This window comes from Staurois parvus, unplaced genomic scaffold (assembly GCF_062004578.1).
Source record: "Staurois parvus isolate SC_StPar_1 unplaced genomic scaffold, SC_StPar_1.0 ptg000172l, whole genome shotgun sequence".
NCBI classification, from domain to species: domain Eukaryota; kingdom Metazoa; phylum Chordata; class Amphibia; order Anura; family Ranidae; genus Staurois; species Staurois parvus.
The window spans coordinates 3767073-3784992 of NW_028317968.1; the positions used below are offsets into that span (position 1 = coordinate 3767073).

Consider the following 17920-nt stretch of genomic DNA (forward strand, 5'->3'; position numbering starts at 1 on the left):
CTAATTTTTCCCAATGATACTAGTGATAGGGCACTGTCCCCCCAATACCAAATGTGTCAATGTTTACTCCCACTAATACCAGGAAAATTTCCACTCCTGTTGGCCAAATACTGCCCCCCCTACAGTCTGAAGGACAATAAACTGGCCCTTTGTTTATAAAGTTTGAAGATCCCTGCATTGGAGCATCATGGCTGCAGAACTGTCAGTTCATTTTCAAACTAATAACCAGAGAAAAGCAAAATGATTGGGGATAAATTGTCAATTTAAATCCTGGAAATATAAATTTCGCTCACTGAACTGTTTAGGTGAAATTTACTCTTTTTTCTAGGGGTAGTTTCTTTTTTTCACTTTATGTTACAAAAATTAAATAAGGCTAATCAGGGTTGTTTCATGAACAGGTCCAGAAGAGTTAAACAGAACTTCTGCAATGCTCAGGAGCCCTATAAAGCTAATTTTGCCCTTAAAAATTACCAAAAACCATCTTGATTTCACCTTCCATATAGACTCAAGTTCATCTTTCCAAAATTGTGAAATGTAATAGAAACCTTACGATTTTAGTAGATTTATTTCAGATATATCTATTCTCATATTTTTCTATCTTTCACAATATGAACACTGCTATGTGGAGGATAGTGATTTAAGGAACTGATTACAGCCATTATAAAACTAAGCAGGAGTACAGCTGAAATGTTCAGTAAATAGTACCCTATTCATGTAAAAAAAAAAGTGTAATAAAATACATAACATTACCTTAGTATTTCATTTGAAAAACAGCGATTGAGGTCTTGGTCTAAGTATCGGACACATTTCTCCACAGCTAATGGATTGGCTATGCAGGACTCTGTTGTAAATGTCTGTCTCTGTATCTCTGAAGGGTCTTTCAGCCAGTGTTTAGCAAGTGTGACTCCAGACATCTCATTTCCATGAGTACCTCCAAAAACCACCACTCTTGAAATAGGTGCATAGTGAACAATTGAGCCCATGATTTCCTATAGCAGCTTAGCATAAGACACTGAAATTCACAAAACATGAAAATGCACTTTATATTGCAACATGCATGATCATTTCTTCCATAGAATATTGTAAGTAAATTAATTTAAATGGGATTAAAATATGTGGTCAGCTTTAGGATGCATCTAGTTAACTAAGATTTTTTAAAGTATTCAGGATATTACAATTTTACAAATTTTGCTCAATGAGAAAATGAGTGTGTTAAAAAATAATTAAATCCTAAATGTAAGAGGTCGAAGTCAAGAATGTGTTACACTGATTCACATCATACCCTTAAAAGATTCCCAGCATAACCTGAAAACAATCACAAAATGTGTTTTAAACTACAGTAGATACACTGGAAAAGCAAGAGGCCTGTCATGAAAACAGATATAACAGACACAACAACTGTTTTACAGTAGTTCTTTATTAAGATGTTTGTGCTACCATAAATTTAAGCTGAACTCGAGGCAAACAAGTAAACACACAAGTAAAATACATACAGTGCGGATCGAAAGTTTGGGCACCCCAGCTAAAAATTTGTATTAATGTGCATAAAGAAGCCAAGGAAAGATGGAAAAATCTCCAAAAGGCATCAAATTACAGATTAGACATTCTTATAATATGTCAACAAAAGTTAGATTTTATTTCCATCATTTACACTTTCAAAATAACAGAAAACAAAAAAATGGCATCTGCAAAAGTTTGGGCACCCTGCAGAATTTATAGCATGCACTGCCCCCTTTGCAAAGCTGAGACCTGCCAGTGTTATGGATTGTTCTCAATCATCGTCTGGGAAGACCAGGTTATGTCAATCTCAAAGGTTTTAAATGCCCAGACTCATCTGACCTTGCCCCAACAATCAGCACCATGGGTTCTTCTAAGCAGTTGTCTAGAAAACTGAAACTGAAAATAGTTGACGCTCACAAAGCTGGAGAAGACTATAAGAAGATAGCAAAGCATTTTCAGATGTCAATATCCTCTGTTCGGAATGTAATTAAGAAATGGCAGTCATCAGGAACAGTGGAAGTTAAAGCAAGATCTGGAAGACCAAGAAAAATATCAGACAGAACAGCTCGCAGGATTGTGAGAAAAACAATTCAAAACCCACGTTTGACTGCACGATCCCTCCAGAAAGATCTGGCAGACTCTGGAGTTGTGGTACACTATTCCACTATAAAGAGATACTTGTACAAATATGGTCTTCATGGAAGAGTCATCAGAAGAAAACCTCTTCTACGTCCTCACCACAAAAATCATCGTTTGAACTTTGCAAATGAACATATAGACAAGCCTGATGCATTTTGGAAACAAGTTCTGTGGACCGATGAGGTTAAAATTGAACTTTTTGGCAGGAATGAGCAAAGGTACGTTTGAAGAAGAAGGGGCACAGAATTTAATGAAAAGAACCTCTGTCCAACTGTTAACCATGGGGTTGGATCAATCATGCTTTGGGGTTGTGTTGCAGCCAGTGGCACAGGGAACATCTCACGAGTAGAAGGAAAAATGGATTCAATAAAATTTCAGCAAATTTTGGATGGTAACTTGATGCCATCTGTGAAAAAGCTGAAGTTAAAGAGAGGATGGCTTCTACAAATGGATCATGATCCTAAACACACCTCGAAATCCACGGGGGATTACATCAAGAGGCGTAAACTGAAGGTTTTGCCATGGCCTTCACAATCTCCTGACCTCAACATAATTGAAAATCTATGGATAGACCTTAAAAGAGCAGTGCGTGACAGACAGCCCAGAAATCTCAAAGAACTGGAAGACTTTTGTAAGGAAGAATGGGCAAAGATACCTCAAACAAGAATTGAAAGACTCTTGGCTGGCTACAAAAAGCGTTTACAAGCTGTGATACTTGCCAAAGGGGGCAGTGCATGCTATAAATTCTGCAGGGTGCCCAAACTTTTGCAGACGCCATTTTTTTGTTTTCTGTTATTTTGAAAGTGTAAATGATGGAAATAAAATCTAACTTTTGTTGACATATTATAAGAATGTCTAATCTGTAATTTGATGCCTTTTGGAGATTTTTCCATCTTTCCTTGGCTTCTTTATGCACATTAATACAAATTTTTAGCTGGGGTGCCCAAACTTTCGATCCCCACTGTATATGTGAACTGTCTTATATTCCAAAGGATTTCTAAAAAAATGTGTTTTACGTTTGTGTGTGCATATTAGGGAAGTTTCCTTTCACCTCTAGCCCTGCACCCCAAAAGGAATCTAAAAAGAAGTAAAGCAAACAAGTCACTGGAAGTGAGGGGCGAAACGAGTTTGAGTCATCGAGGGTTCAGCGAATCTGGTTTGAAATTCAGTGGACCTGAACTTTGCAGCAAATCCCACTGAAGACTGTGGGGTCAAAATCTTCTACTAAATTCTGTCCATTTATGGAGCCAACAGGCAAACTACCGTCAAAAAAGGGCTATGGAGACGTTGAACAAAGCAAATAAACACCAATCCTTTACATTACAGAATAGTATGATTTTCACGGTCATTGTCAGCAGCACCGTATGCTGGAATCACATTTTTTGAATGTGTAAATAATTTTTTTATTATTTAGATTGACTTCAATACAGCAGCAGCCACCCAGTGTGATTCATTAAACTTGGAAAAAGTGTTCATGCGACACATAATTTTTCCAGAAGCAATAATGGGCCTGAATTGACTGGTGGAAGGAATAGCCACAACAGATCAAAAAGCTGATTGGAAACTCTCACCTTGTAAAACAACCCATTAAATTTAAAATAGAAATTAAAAGCAAAACATTTGTATATAGATATGAAAAACATTAAAACAACCTTTCCCTCCCCTTTTATAAGTGATCACATTCCCTCTATTCTCAGCTGCATATGAGCTAGGGGAGGAGAAGCAGCAGCACACTGACTTCCCAGTGAAAGGCTTACTTACTGTGGTCAGGTTTAATAGGAAAGCAGAGGGACTTACAGGTACACCAGGGATTTCACACAAAGGAAGAGATACAAAGAGAACAGGAGAACACAGCTGATCACGTGATGTGGTAAAGGGCCAATCACAGCGGCCTTTTACCACGTGATCAACTGTGTCCAGTGACACAGCAGATCACCGATAAATACAGTTGCCGGTTATCGGCTGCACTTTCCTCATGCTGTCACAGCATGAGGAAAGTACTGCCGATAACCAGCAATTGTCAGAGGATGGATTGGCACTGATCATCAGGGCACTGACCATCAGTGCCCTGATGATCAGTGCCCAGCAGTGCCACCCAACAGTGCCGCCCACCTGTGCCCAGCAGTGCCACCCACTTGTGCTCATTAGTGCCACCCACCTGTGCCCATCAGTGCCTAGTAGTGCCACCCACCTGTGCCCAGTAGTGGCACCCACCAGTGCCCCCATAAGTGCCACCCAGCAGTGACCCCATAAGTGCCATCCATCAGTGCTGCCCAGCAGTGCCGCCAGTCAGTGCCCAGCAGTGCCACCAGTCAGTGCCGTCAGTCAGTGCCACCTATCAGTGTTGCATATCAGTGCAGCATCATGAGTGCCACCTCATCAGTGCTGCCTATCAGTGCAGCCTCATCAACGCACATCAGTGAAGGCGACAAATTACCTGTTTGCTAAATTTTATAATAGAAACAAAGAAAAAAAAAAGTTTCCCAATTTTTTTGCTCTTTTTTTGTTTATAGCGCAAAAAATTAAACACCCAGTGGTGACTAAATACCACCAAAAGAAAGCTCTATTTGTGTAAAAAAAATTATAAAAATGTCATATGGTTACAGTGTTGCATGACCATGCAATTGTCATTCAAAATGCGATAGTGCTGAAAGCTGAAAATTTGCCTGAGCACGAAAGGGGATATAAGTGCCCGGTAGGCAAGTGGTTAAAAGTTTGGATTATAGAAGCTATACCTAAACATCTTTCTGAATCTGAACGTTTTCTAAAGTTATGTTCCCAAGAAACATACTGGATCTTTATGTTAGACACATTATCCCCGGGTGGACTCAATGAAGAATTAGATGTTAGTATCTTCTTATAATGAGCTATTTGCAATATGCTCTTGTTTTCATTTTTCATTTTTAATTATCCTTCGTTTAACGAATCACTACAACCTGATTTATTACTAGTACAGATTTATTATTATTTTATTACTCTTGTTATTCTACTATTCATTATTATTAAAACCAATCTATTTATTTTAATTATAGTTACTTTTACCATTAGCATTTGTTGTAAATGATGTAAATGTGGTAACAAATTTCTTCAATATGTAAACATATATTTACATATATTTTTATACTTTTTTATACATATATATATGTATGTATTTATATAATCTTATGTATGTATATGCTTGCACATCCCTATCATAATTCTTCAATTTTCTACCATTTTATAATAACCACTATTATTCTTTATATATTTTTTTATTTTTATTATTACTATTTCTATTATTTTTTTATTTTAGATTTTTATTTAAATTTTTTCATTTTTTTCATTTTTTAAAAAGTTTTTTTTTTCAATCTTTATTTGTATTCATCATTATTATTATTATTATTATTATTATTATTTTATCTTTATTTATTTTTTCTATTTTTCTATTTTTCATTTATTTTTCATATACATTTTTCCTAGTTTTTTTTAATTTCATCTCCTCAATAGTTTTATGTCCTCATTCATAAGCTTTATTACTTAATCTGTAGTGCTCATTAGTAATCTACCTATATACTGTATATGCACATACCCTTCCCATTATATCAGCCTATGCTTGCGAAGGGAGCACGCTTGCTGTCCACTGGCTTTGCGCATGCTTCAAAACGCGTCGCATTGCATCCTGGCCCTCTCCACGTCATCACGCTGACACCGACATTGTGCTCCAAGGTGCATTTCATTGCCCATCTACTGAGATGCACAAGCCGGCCAGCTCCCTCCATCCACAGTCTCCCTAAGCGCAGATCACGGCCCACCCAACGAGGATTTCTCCTGACACTTTATCATGGATGAGCTTTTTTAACCTTCACCACGTGAGTTTTTTTCTATTGTTCCTCAAAAAAAAAGTCCTTATACTGTACTTAGAGGCACTTTTTCTGTTTCATTGTGCCTTACGAATTCCTCTACCCCGACAAGTTTCCCAGTACTCCTTTCCAGTCCAGCAGACTGGCATCTGTCTTCATGGGAAGGAAGCACTTTCTAGATACTGGAGCTGAATTTCTGAGCCACCAGGCCAGAAGCAATCTGGTCCTCGGTGTCAAATAGATGAGGCTACCATCAGGCCTAACAGTGTTATGCAAAGCAGAGAGTCAGAGAGCTCCTGAACTGGACAGCTGAAAATTCAGTATGATGTTTCCCATGTGAATGAAACACTGTGGTGATTGTTCAGGACTGATGAAATGATGAATCGGTTCCAGCGACAATTTATGAAGGTTCACAGTCCATTCAAACTGTTGTAATGTGTGGACATACAAACCATGTTGTCCAATAGAGCTCATGCTGAACGTACCTTAACAAGAGGTCATCTAAGTATTCCACAATGGGAATGCCACAAGTGTGCAGTAGGGGTAATACTGGGGTCATTACCATGGAGAACACTGGGGTGCAAACGATAGACCAAAGGGTGGAACCACAATTGGTAAAGCAGGGAAATGTATAGCACACACTGCTGCACTGGAAAAAATGAGGACATGTATCTATGAGCCCTTGATGTCCACAGAAGCCAGAAAGTCTTCCTGATGCAGAGAGGCAAAGACAGACCTCGTGGATTCTTTCCATAAACTCTGGACTCAAAAGAGGACATTCAGGATTTTGAGATTCAAGATGGGGTGGTTGCCCTTTTTCTCATTTTTGAAAAAGATCTGTTAAAGTGTGTTCTGACAAAGAAGGGATGGAAACTGAGGAGGAGGCAGGAGCAAAACTCCAGTCAGTAGTCTTTGCAACCCACTTCCTGAACTCAAGCTGCAATATGTGTGAGCAACCATAAAAGGTTATTAAAGTCCCTCCACCTGGAAAGTGGGGGCATACCTTCATGCAGAGGAAAGCTGGTCTGAGTAAGCACCAAGGCTTGCAGGTGGATAGGGAACCAGGCAAGAAGGGTCTCAATGAGAGTGTTGAAGGAGGAAACAAAAAGAATATTTCATAACGATCAGAGAATGGGATTAGTGATGAGTGAATTTGGCAAAACAAATTTTTATCAAACCCAACAGAAATCTGCAAACCCTGAACATAATGGTGAACCGTATTGAAGCCAGTGAGAACTGAAAGTTATTTTTTCTTGGACATTTTTAAGGGCAGTGTGACGGAGGGTAGGCAGGACAGAACATACAAGGCGGATAGCAAACAGACAAAGCTTTATTGAGGCAAAATGACAGCCACTCAATAGGGGGAATTGCAAGGAGGGTGCCCTCGTCACTAGGGGGACAGCAAGGAGGGGCTAAAACACTTGTAGTCCAGCCCCGGGGGCCAATTTAAAGTCTCTGCAGCAGTTGTAATCCCACAGGGAGATAGAGGAGCAATTCAGGGAAGTAGGTACTCACGGATCCAACAGAGTGCCCAGTCTCCCAAGGGACAAAATAGTGTGACACAGGTACCTGCTGGAATCCGGAGTATGTGTGGGGTCTCTCCCTTGGACTGATGTGCGGTCTCCCCTTTTTGGGCTGGAGGTCTCAGGCTGGCGTGTGCGATCTCCCCCTTTGGCTGGAGGTTTCAGGCTGGCGTGTGCGATCTCCCCCTCTGGGCTGGGGGTCTCAGGCTGGTGTGTGCGATCTCCCCCTCTGGCTGAGGGTCTCAGGCTGGTGTGTGCAATTTCCCCCTTTGGGCTGGGGGTCTCAGGCTGGCACGTGTGATCTCCCCTTTTGGCTGGAGGTATCAGGCTGGCGTATGCTATCTCTCCCTCTGGCTGGGGGTCTTTGGCAGAGTCTGGTCATGAGGGTCCTGCCGCAGCTGGGCTCCCTCCGTGACTGCACAGCCGAATGGACGATTGGGGAGCCTGGCATCAGCCTTCTTAAGCTGATGCAGGACGCTCTCTGGTCATTCTGGCAACTGTGGGTGGGCCGGGGCCGGCGTGCCTCGTTGCCCGGCAACGAGGCACACCCCCTGGACACGGGCCGCGCTTCTTGTGAGCGCGACCTTTGTCCAGGGACATCCGCAAACGTGGGAACTCTCCGTTCCCCTCGCTGCGGATGACAGGACCGGGTGGCATCAGTCTGACGCCCTGGCCCTGAACATCCCCGCAGGAGGTTCGCACCTCTCCGCGGAGAGATCCGGCAGGTCGTCTATGCGGGGCATGGGATAGGCGTCACTGATGGTGTAGTCATTCAACCTCCGGTAGTCCATGCAAAAGCGGATGCTCCCATCCTTCTTCGGAACAAGCACCACCGGGGAGGCCCAGGGACTGCGGGAGGGTCGGATGATGCCCAGCTGAGAGCTCTGCCCAGTTGGCCGCCTTCACGGATTCGGAGACTCGGTATGGGGCCTGCTAGATGGGCTTCTGCAGCCCGGGGTGGCCGAAAATGCGACAGCTCGGTCCGCTAGCACAGTCCGCATCTGGGCCGTTTGACGGGGGCTCATCTAGGGGGGTGGTGACCTTGGTGGCTTGTAAGAGGTCGGGCAGGGCTCCCTCATCTGCCTCACCTGTGGAGGTGGGGCAGACGGCTAGCACGGGCAGAATCCAGTCATGGTACCCTTTCAACATGTTGATGTGAACCGTGCACTGCTGGCGGTCGCGGGCGTCGAGACTAATGACGTAACTAGTCTCATCTAACTTGCGAAGGACCTTGTAGAGTCCTCCCCAGGTGTGCTGGAGCTTGTTCTGGGGGTTGGGGACTATATTGAGCACCTGCTGCCCTTCATTGAACTCGCGACCGCGTGCCTTGCGGTCGTACCATACCTTCTGGCGCATCTGGGCCGCCCGGAGGTGGCCGCGGGCCATGGCAGCCAGGCGGGTCAGTCGCTCCCGCAGCTTGAGGACGTAGGAGACGACGGTTGTACCTGTGTCCTCTATCTGCCCTTCCCAATGCTCCCAGAACAGGGATAGGGGACTGTGGACCTTCCACCCGTACAGGAGTTCAAAAGGGGAGAACCCCGTTGACTCTTGCGGTACCTCCTAGTATGCAAACAGCTTCTCCCAGTCTGCCTCCTCATCAACGAAGGACCTCAGCATGCTCTTCAGTGTTCCATTGAAGCGCTCGCAGAGGCCATTGGTTTGGGGTTGATAGGGAGTGATGCGGATCGCCCGTACCCCGCACGTGCGCCAGAGGGATTGGCAGCATCAGAGATGAACTGGGTACCCTGGTCAGTCAAGATCTCGCTGGGGAAACCCACCCGGGAAAAAACTGTGACTAGGGCCTCGGCCACCTTAGGAGCGGAGATGCTGCACAGGGGGACAGCCTCTGGGTAGCGGGTGGCGTAATCCACCACCGTGAGGATGTACCGCTTCCCAGACTTACGGGGGCGGGCCAGGGGTCCCAGGATATCTACAGCTACCCACTGAAATGGCTCCTCAATGATGGGTAAGGGGCGGAGCGGGGCCTTGGGGTGGTCCCCTGGGCGTCCCTTCCTCTGACAGGTGTCACAGGTTTGACAGAAGTGGGCGATGGCCTGGGAGATGCCTGGCCAGTAGAAGGCTTGGGTCAGCCGCTGCTCTGTTCTCCTCTTACCCAGGTGGCCAGCTACCGGAATGTCATGGGCTATCTGGAGTAGCGGGAAGCTGAACCGTCTAGGCACTACCAGTTGTTTGGAGAAAGCAGGGGGTTGTCCCGGGCGGCTTGGTCCTGCATGGAGGTACAACAGCCCCTGCTCCCACCAAAGTCGGTCTCCACCCCCCTGCTGCCGCCTGCTGTGGCCTGCACCCTAAACTTGGTCAAGGTGGGGTCTGTGGCTACCTCCCTCTTAAAGGTCTCCCGGTCCCAGGTCAGGGAAATGTCTGGGTCAGGTGGGGGGTCACTCACCGAGTCCATGCGGGGAGGAAGGTCCCGTGGTGGTTTCGTCTGTAGGAGGACCTCGACCTGCTTGGCTCTGGGACACCGCCCCGACGTACTGGCATCGCAGCTCCCCTAGGTCATTTCAGAGCAGAACATCCGCCGGGAAGCCGCCCATGATGCCGATCTGGCACTGTTGCTCCCCGAATCCATAGTCGAGGTGTACGAATGCCCTGGATATGATGTCTGGCTCCTCCTGCCAGCTCGATGGCAAATCCAGGGCCGGGTTGGATAGCTTCCGGCTGGATCACTCGGGGGTCAAAAAGGCCCCATTATCTCCAAAACCGGTGGCGAGGTGTCTGTCCACCTGCACAGCCTGCAGGTGGCGTTGCTTCTGGGCGGGGTAGGTAGCCCCCGGGGGGTGGACACTGTAGACTCCCCGGGGGTCGTTGGCTTCTGGGGGGTCATCCACTCACCGTGAGGTGAGGGCAGGGTAGTTCCAGGTAGTGGACCGGACGGTTGAAGCGACGGCTTTGGGAGGTGGGGCAGTTGGCTTGGAGGTGCCCCGGCTGGTTGCATCCGTAGCAGTGGCGGTCCATGGGTGGCCCTGTGAACCGGGCTCTGGGTGGTGGCCCTGCGGGGTTGGCAGTGGTAGGTGGGGCGGCCGTCTTAGCAGAGGTGGTGGCAGGATGGAGAGGTAGCCGGATGGGGCTCTTGGAGGCTCAGGGGCCCGCCGTTTCCAATGGGGCTTGATGGCCAGGATCTCATCGGCCAGGGCAGCGGCCTTCGCAAGGGTGGTAGGGGCTCTTTCTCTTACCCATTTGCGCAGCTCCGCCGGGCATTGGTTGAAGAATTGCTCCTTCAGGAAGGCCTGAATGATTTCTTCTGCGGTGCAGGCCTGCTTCCCTTCTAGCCACCGCCGACAGGACTGTGACATCTTGTGTGCATATATTTGATAGGATGTCTCAGCATGGCAGGGAAGGTTGCGGAAGCACGCCCGATGCGCTTCTGGGGTCACCGCGTAATACTCCAACACAGTCTGTTTGACCCAGGCGTAATCTCGGCTGTCCAAGTAATCCAGAGTGCGGTAAGCTGCGGCCGCACCCCCTTCTAACAGACCCACGAGGTGCCGTATCCAATCCGTGCTTGGCACCTCCATGAGCTGGCACTCCTGAAAGAACCCCTCCACATCCCCGGTGGCTTCGTTGAAGGGTTTAAACTCCTTGCAGCTGACCCGGGGAGGGGGGTAACCCGCGGTCCTGGGGCTGGAAGGGCAGCTTAGTTCACGGTGGCTCCCTTGGCTCTCTCTTTCGTACAGAGCTGAGGCTATGAGCCACCTGCTGTGTGCTGAAAGGGGTGGGATGTCTCTTGGGAGGCTGTTTTGTCAGCTTTGCAGTGACCCATGCAGATAGCGAGAGAGGAGAGATCAGAGAGGAATCACATTCAGTAGTTTGGATGCAGGCTAGTACACACTATAGAAGGATGTTTCTTGTTAATTTTTTTAAGTCTGAGGTTTACAACCACTTTAAATCTGCATGTGAAGTTGCGCACTAATAGAATACATTCCTGCAAAAGGGACGTTTCGCAAAAAAAAATTAAAATGATTAAAAAAACTACTGCTGCTAAATGACAGTTCCCCAACCTGCTTCATTCTGTTTGTAAACAAAGCATTCGGAGATCCTGGGTGACATTGACTAAATATGTGTGAATATCTGGGAGGCCTTTTATTTTAATAGGGACCATATTTGTTCAGTTATGTCACCCCAGATACTTGCCAGCTTGTTTACAACTTGAAACAAGCCAGTGGGAATCTGTTAATTAGAGGTAATACCACTTCTAAATTAATAACTTCCGACTGCTTCCAGAGGTTCAGGCAGGCGAACTGGCCATACATGGCCAGTTTATCTGTTTTCAGAACTTTGAATCTGGTGGAAAGCATGGAATACCTGAAACCGAAGCTTATCCCTAAATGGGATGACTGTCACAGTCTACATAATAAGCTACTTCCCCTAAGCAAAAAAGGACTTTTATCACCAGTAGCATCCTAGGTAAATAATATCCAGAAATTATATAAAGAGACATTGTCCCTCAAAGATCATGCAGAATGATATGCAAGAATTCCTCAGCCCAGCACCGTGTCCACACATGTGTACTGACATGAGAGAAATGCAAGATCTAATCTGGACAGCCTTTAACAGTCCATCACAGCTAAGTGATAATAAGGAATAATTAAGGATAATCATTGTAATCTAGTGTAGCGCCCTCCTAGTTAGCTAGGGGGAGCTAATGTTCAATTGATAGCAAGGAGGGCTGAGTAGCAGCCTGGGTGTGATAGTCAGAGGGTAAAATTGTGGTTAGGAGCTGAGAGACGCTGCAGGCGAGCCCCTCTGGAATTTCCCTCTGCTCTAGGTTTTTGGACGAAGACCTAGAGACAGTGGGTGGATCTGAGGAGTGGCTGGCTTGCACTCTTGAGGGATCCTAGCCAATCCCCAACAGAAGACTTGGCAAGGGGCTGGAACACCCTTAAACGTTTTGGAGCCTGCTCAGTTCTAGGAAAGTTCAGGTGGAGGATAGTGTGGAAGATATGAGGCAGAAGGCAGGAGGGTGCAAGGAGGCCCAGTGGGAAGGGAACTACCTTCAGTCCTGGAGCTGGGAAGGAGGAAAGCTCAGAACTCACTGGCCCCCAGAGCGAGGCCTGCCTATACGGCAAGGAAGGAGCGGCCTTCCCAAAAAAAAAAACAAAGTTCAAGGACTGATTTCTGACTGTGGATGCAAGCCTATGTGGAAATGTGTGTTGCCTGGCTGCTCAGGACTATAGGGGGATCCAAATCTTCTAGCGAATCATAAGGGGGTAGTGCTACACAAGGATAAAACAACTTCGCTGAATTGGATGTGATAGTCGAAGACTGAAAGAAATTTGAAATTGATCAGAAAAATGTTTCTTTCAAAGAGGGTGTAGAAACCACATCTGATAATTGCAGAAGGTTCCAGAATGAGCCAGAGAGCTCTAACATGTCAATGGAAGGGATTCAGAGAACAAAAAAGAAGAAGAAGACATGCCCACTCTCCTGAGGACACAAGCAAAAAATATGTAGGCGGAATTATAATGTGCTGGCTAACAGTTCCCTTGTTTCCAATGTCCATTTCTCCTGTAGGTGACAGTATAACCTGAAGGTTAAAGATTTCCTGTATCCTTTGACCACCTCCCTGCTGCCCTATAGTAGAACTACTGCTACAGGGTGTCAGGACTGTGCAAAATCACGTTTATATATATACGTGATTTGCATTTCCGGGTAGCCCTACCTGCGTCGCCATTGGAGGCTACAGATGTCAATCATCAGGTCCCGGCCAGAGATTCCCCGCCAGCACATGGCGATCGCCAAGTAACACTGACAGGGTTGAGACGTGTGTGCAAACAACACAGGTCTCTCTCCTGCCAGCAATAACATGCTGCTGTGTATTTCTGTATTGCTGTGCAGAGAAATACACAGCAGCGTGTTTCTCTGCACAGCGGAGAAATACACAGCAGCATGTATCCCTGCACAGCAGAGTAATACACAGCAGCGTGTTTCTCTGCACAGCAGAGAAATACACAGCAGCATGTATCCCTGCACAGCAGAGTAATACACAGCAGCGTGTTTCTCTGCACAGCAGAGAAATACACAGCAGCATGTTTCCCTGCACAGCAGAGAAATACACAGCAGCATGTTTCCCAAGTAAAACACACACACAGCACAGCACACCCTTTGATCACCCCAGATGTTAACCCCTTCCTGCCCAGTGTCATTAGTACAGTGCCTGTGCTTTTTTTTTCAGCACTGATCACTGTATTAGTGTCATTGGGATGTCAGTGGCAGTCAGTTCCCACCCAGTGTCAGAATGCCCGCCGCAGTCCTGCTATAAGTCGCTGATCGCCACCATTACTAGTATAAAAAAAATTTGCAGTATATCTATATATATCGCCATTTGTAGATGCTATATGTATTGGGATTTTGGCCTAAATTATGGCTTAACTTGATTTTTTTAAATTTTCTACTGGATATGTTTTATAGCAAAAAGTCAAAAATATTGTTTCTTTTTAAAAAAATTGTCTGCCTCTTTTTTGTTTATAGCGCAAAAAATAAAAATGCACAGGTGATCAAATACCCTCGAAAGAAAGCTCTATTTGTGGGGAGAATAAGGACATAAATTTAATTTATGTACAGCGTTGCATGACCACGCAATTGTCAGTTAAAGTAACACAGTGCCGTATCGCAAAAAATTGCCTGGTCAGGAAGGGGGGGTAAATTCTCTGGAGGGCAAGCGGTGAATAGATTAAGAAAAAAAAATTCATCCACCACATCTAAGGACTCGTAAATTGCAATATTTAATTTTTCAGTTCTTGGTTTTAGATATATTTTAAAGCCTAATGCTAGTTAAAAAATAATTTGTCCAGCTCTCACCGCAATCCTTCTCTTTTTTGCCCTTAAAACTGGTCTAGAACTGGTCTAGAACAGTGTAGAACTGGTCCTCCTACAGGTTGAATGATGCTCACTGTTAAACCACTTAGGGCTTGTTCATGTGAAGTGATGTGCATTTTTCTGCACTGGATCAATGCAGGTCAATGCAAGGGCATGTAAAATTCAGTGGTTTTCTATGTGCCTCGTTCACACCATACATATGTACATATGCAATGCAGTGCATTACATGCATTACAGGGACACATGACAAGAAAATGCAGGCCAACACACATAAAAACATAATGTAGTGCAACACAATGGGCATGAAAATGTAGCTTAAGGGTCCATATACACTGGGCACAAAAATGCTGCCTATATAGGCATTTTGCGTTTTTTTCTTCAGCCTATAGAAGTAGCTCTATGATAGCCTTGTTTCCATGTATATTAGAGAGTTTACAGGCATATTTTTAAAGAAATGTTTAGAGGCAGAAAAAAAACCCTTCAGAAAAAACTCTTAATATGATTAACCTCTGATGCCGACGTAACACAAATATGCGGCCTCACAGAACAGGGCTTTTTTCTGTGGGGCCGCATATTAACGTACCTGTCTTTCAGCTGGGAGCACGCTGCACAGCATGCTCCCAGCACAGACCATGGTGTCACTGAGCTGAGAGCACCGGGTCCCGTTCTAACAATCGGGACCAGGGATTCCCGATTTTGGGTCACATGATCACTGTGATAGCCTCTGATTGGCTATCACAGTGATCAGTCACTGTACAGCCCAGCCCTCTTGTTTTTTTTTCTCTCTATGAATGGAGGAGATAGATACATTGTATCTCTAACTCCTGGCATAGAGGGGGAAAACATTTTGTAAAAAAAAAGATAAGTAAATATTAAAAAAGAAAAGAAAAGATAAAGATAAACTACCTAGATCAAGGTTTGATCTAGTTTAGTGCCAGGTTAAGTGTCTGGGTCAAGGTCAGGGTCAAAGGTCATGGTCAAAAGGTCAGGGTCAAAGGTCAGGATTTAAAAAAAGATGGTATCAGTGTCAGTGTGTTTTAGGTAAAAAAAAAAAGAAAGATAAAAACAAAATGTGCACTATTGTTTCTGGGCTGTACTACGGGTACAAACAACAAATAACATACACATACAGGGACGGACTGACCATTTGGAAACTCGGGCACTGCCCGAGGGCCCGAGGTCATTAGGGGGACCCATGAGATGCCCCTGGTACCTTTTTCATAGGTTTTTTTGAGTTTGGGCAAGGACACAGGGGCCCCATGAGTCCCTATTGCCCAGGGGCCCCATGAGTTGTCAGTCCGCCCCTGTACACATATATGGTATCGCTGCAATCATCAAGAGCTGGAGAATTTATTTTGGGTTGTTCTTTGGTGGTAGGTTATAGTAGTAACAAGAAACACACAGCTAAATAAAAAAAAATTATTTTACTATTTTGGGTCAGTTTTCCTTTGATAATAAAAAAGAAATCAGGAGATATCTATTACCATTTACTACCAAATGAAAGCCCAATTTGTCCTGAAAAAAACAAGGTATAATTCACCTGGATGTACAAAGTAGTTGTGACGATATGTACGGCGGATTTACTAACACATGTCATCATTGCAAAATTGTGCTTAGGCATTAAGATTTGTTTTACCCTTTGGTGTGAAGGGGTTAAACGTGTCATTTAGGGGAGTTCTATGTTTTCACTTCTATATTGAAAATTGAGGAGAGGGGAATGTTTTGGGAAAAAAATACTTGTAAAAGCAAATGCCCATAAACGCTCATAAACTTTTTTGCAATATGAGCCACTATGAGCATTTTTACGCTGATTTTTCCACCAGAGGTTCTGGCATTTTTTCTGCACCTAGTGTTCATCAAGGCACATTCATTTTGATGTGTTTCAGTGAGCTTTTATGTGCAGTATGGTATGAAAGAGTCCTTCACTGTAAATCCAGGGCGTTACTGACCCCCGTCCCTCTTGAATTAACCACAGATGTAAATGCAGGCTGCAAGCACAGGGAAGTGTGCTCCTTGACATAAATAGCAGCTTCTGCTCTACTGAGCAGGGATATGTGCAAAGAAGCTGCTGTGCATAATAAATCATAACTGCATTTACCTCTATAATAAGTCTGTGTGTAAACTATTTAAATGGAACCCTCTAAAATTTTCAGCATAGCAAAATTGTGAAGCTCAAAAAATCAACTTTATATAATCATAACAGTTCCTTAGCAATATAACCTTTGAGCCGGTGTGCCTTTAGGCTGTAAACCTCAGTTTCATTTGCAGCCACAAATCATTTTACAATGCTGCATTGACCAAGTATTTTAATGTGATCCTGTAGTATGTATTTCACTTACCTAATACTTTACAAGCCCTTGCAAAGATTACATTTCAGCCGGCGTTTTCTGTGCTTTTAGAGCTATAGGGTCTTTCCGTCTGTATGAAAGCAACACAACTGATTAGCTCAAGAACACAGCTTCCTGCTTTAGCCTTCCTCATCCCACCCCTTTAAACCTTGGTCACATTTCGTCTAAGCTGAAACATGCTGAGTCAGTACTGCAGTTTATGTAATGCACATATGCTTACTGCCAGAGGAGTAATGGGTTCCTCCAAGTGCAGCCTGCTGCCAGTAGGCTGCTATGTGTATGTGAAAACCAATCAATAATCAGCTATGGCCTTGGTCCAGTCACATTCATTCTAAGTGTCTAATAGAAAAGGACTTTATTGTAAAATAAGGAACTGTTTACAGCACTAAATGTAAATATGTAACATATTAAAGCAGTCTTCTGGACACACAATGTATATTTATGAGGCATACTTGTATTGTGTTGGAAAATCCTGCTTTAACACACTCCCCGGAATATTAGAAAAAATGGTTATTCCAGTGATAACTGCGCACAATGTGTTGTAAAAGCAATGTAGGCTGCTACCTTTCCAATCCAAACCAGACTAAATGACTGATATGTGCACTTGAACCTACTTTACCTTTATAGGGCTAAAGCAGTGGTCTCCAAACTGTGGTCCGTGGGCCAAATGAGGTCCTTTGCTTTCCTCTATCCAGCCCTCAGAGTACTCTTCCTCCCACTGATACCAACAAGGAGGCACCATTTCTTCCACTAGCCCCAACTATGGGGCATTTTTCCTTCCAATTACACCAATGATGGGGAACAATTCCTTCCACTGATATAAACAATTAGGTACTATTCCTCCAACTAATACCGAGGATGGGGCACTATTCCTCCAACTAATACCGAGGATGGGGCACTATTCCTCCAACTAATACCGAGGATGGGGCACTATTCCTCCAACTAATACCGAGGATGGGGCACTATTCCTCCAACTAATATCAAGGATGGGGCACTATTCCTTCTTTTGATACCAATGATGGGGCACTATTCCTTCCTCTGACACCAATGATGGGGCACAATTCATTCCACTGACACCAATGATGGAGCAATATTCCTTTTATTAATACCAATGATAGGGCACTATTCCTCCAGCTAATACCAATGACTGGACACTATTCCTATGTAATTTGTTTATTTTAACTCCTACTGAGCCTGGGACATTTTCTACTCCCACTGGCCACTCCGGCCTTTCTAA

At 44.6% G+C, this 17920-nt stretch overlaps 1 protein-coding gene across 1 annotated transcript in view; it reads right to left on the reverse strand.

Annotated features, from left to right (window-relative positions):
• LOC149462592 (N-acyl-aromatic-L-amino acid amidohydrolase (carboxylate-forming)-like) overlaps nt 1–16833 on the reverse strand; it is a 31384-nt gene extending 14551 nt beyond the window's left edge. The window contains exons 1-2 of the mRNA XM_089676584.1: nt 16675–16833; nt 751–1012 (exon numbers count right to left, since the gene is read on the reverse strand). Coding sequence (XP_089532710.1) covers nt 751–983 — 233 coding nt within the window. The 5' untranslated portion in view covers nt 984–1012; nt 16675–16833. The remainder of the gene's footprint in view (nt 1–750; nt 1013–16674) is intronic.
• Between the last annotated feature and the right edge of the window lie 1087 nt (nt 16834–17920).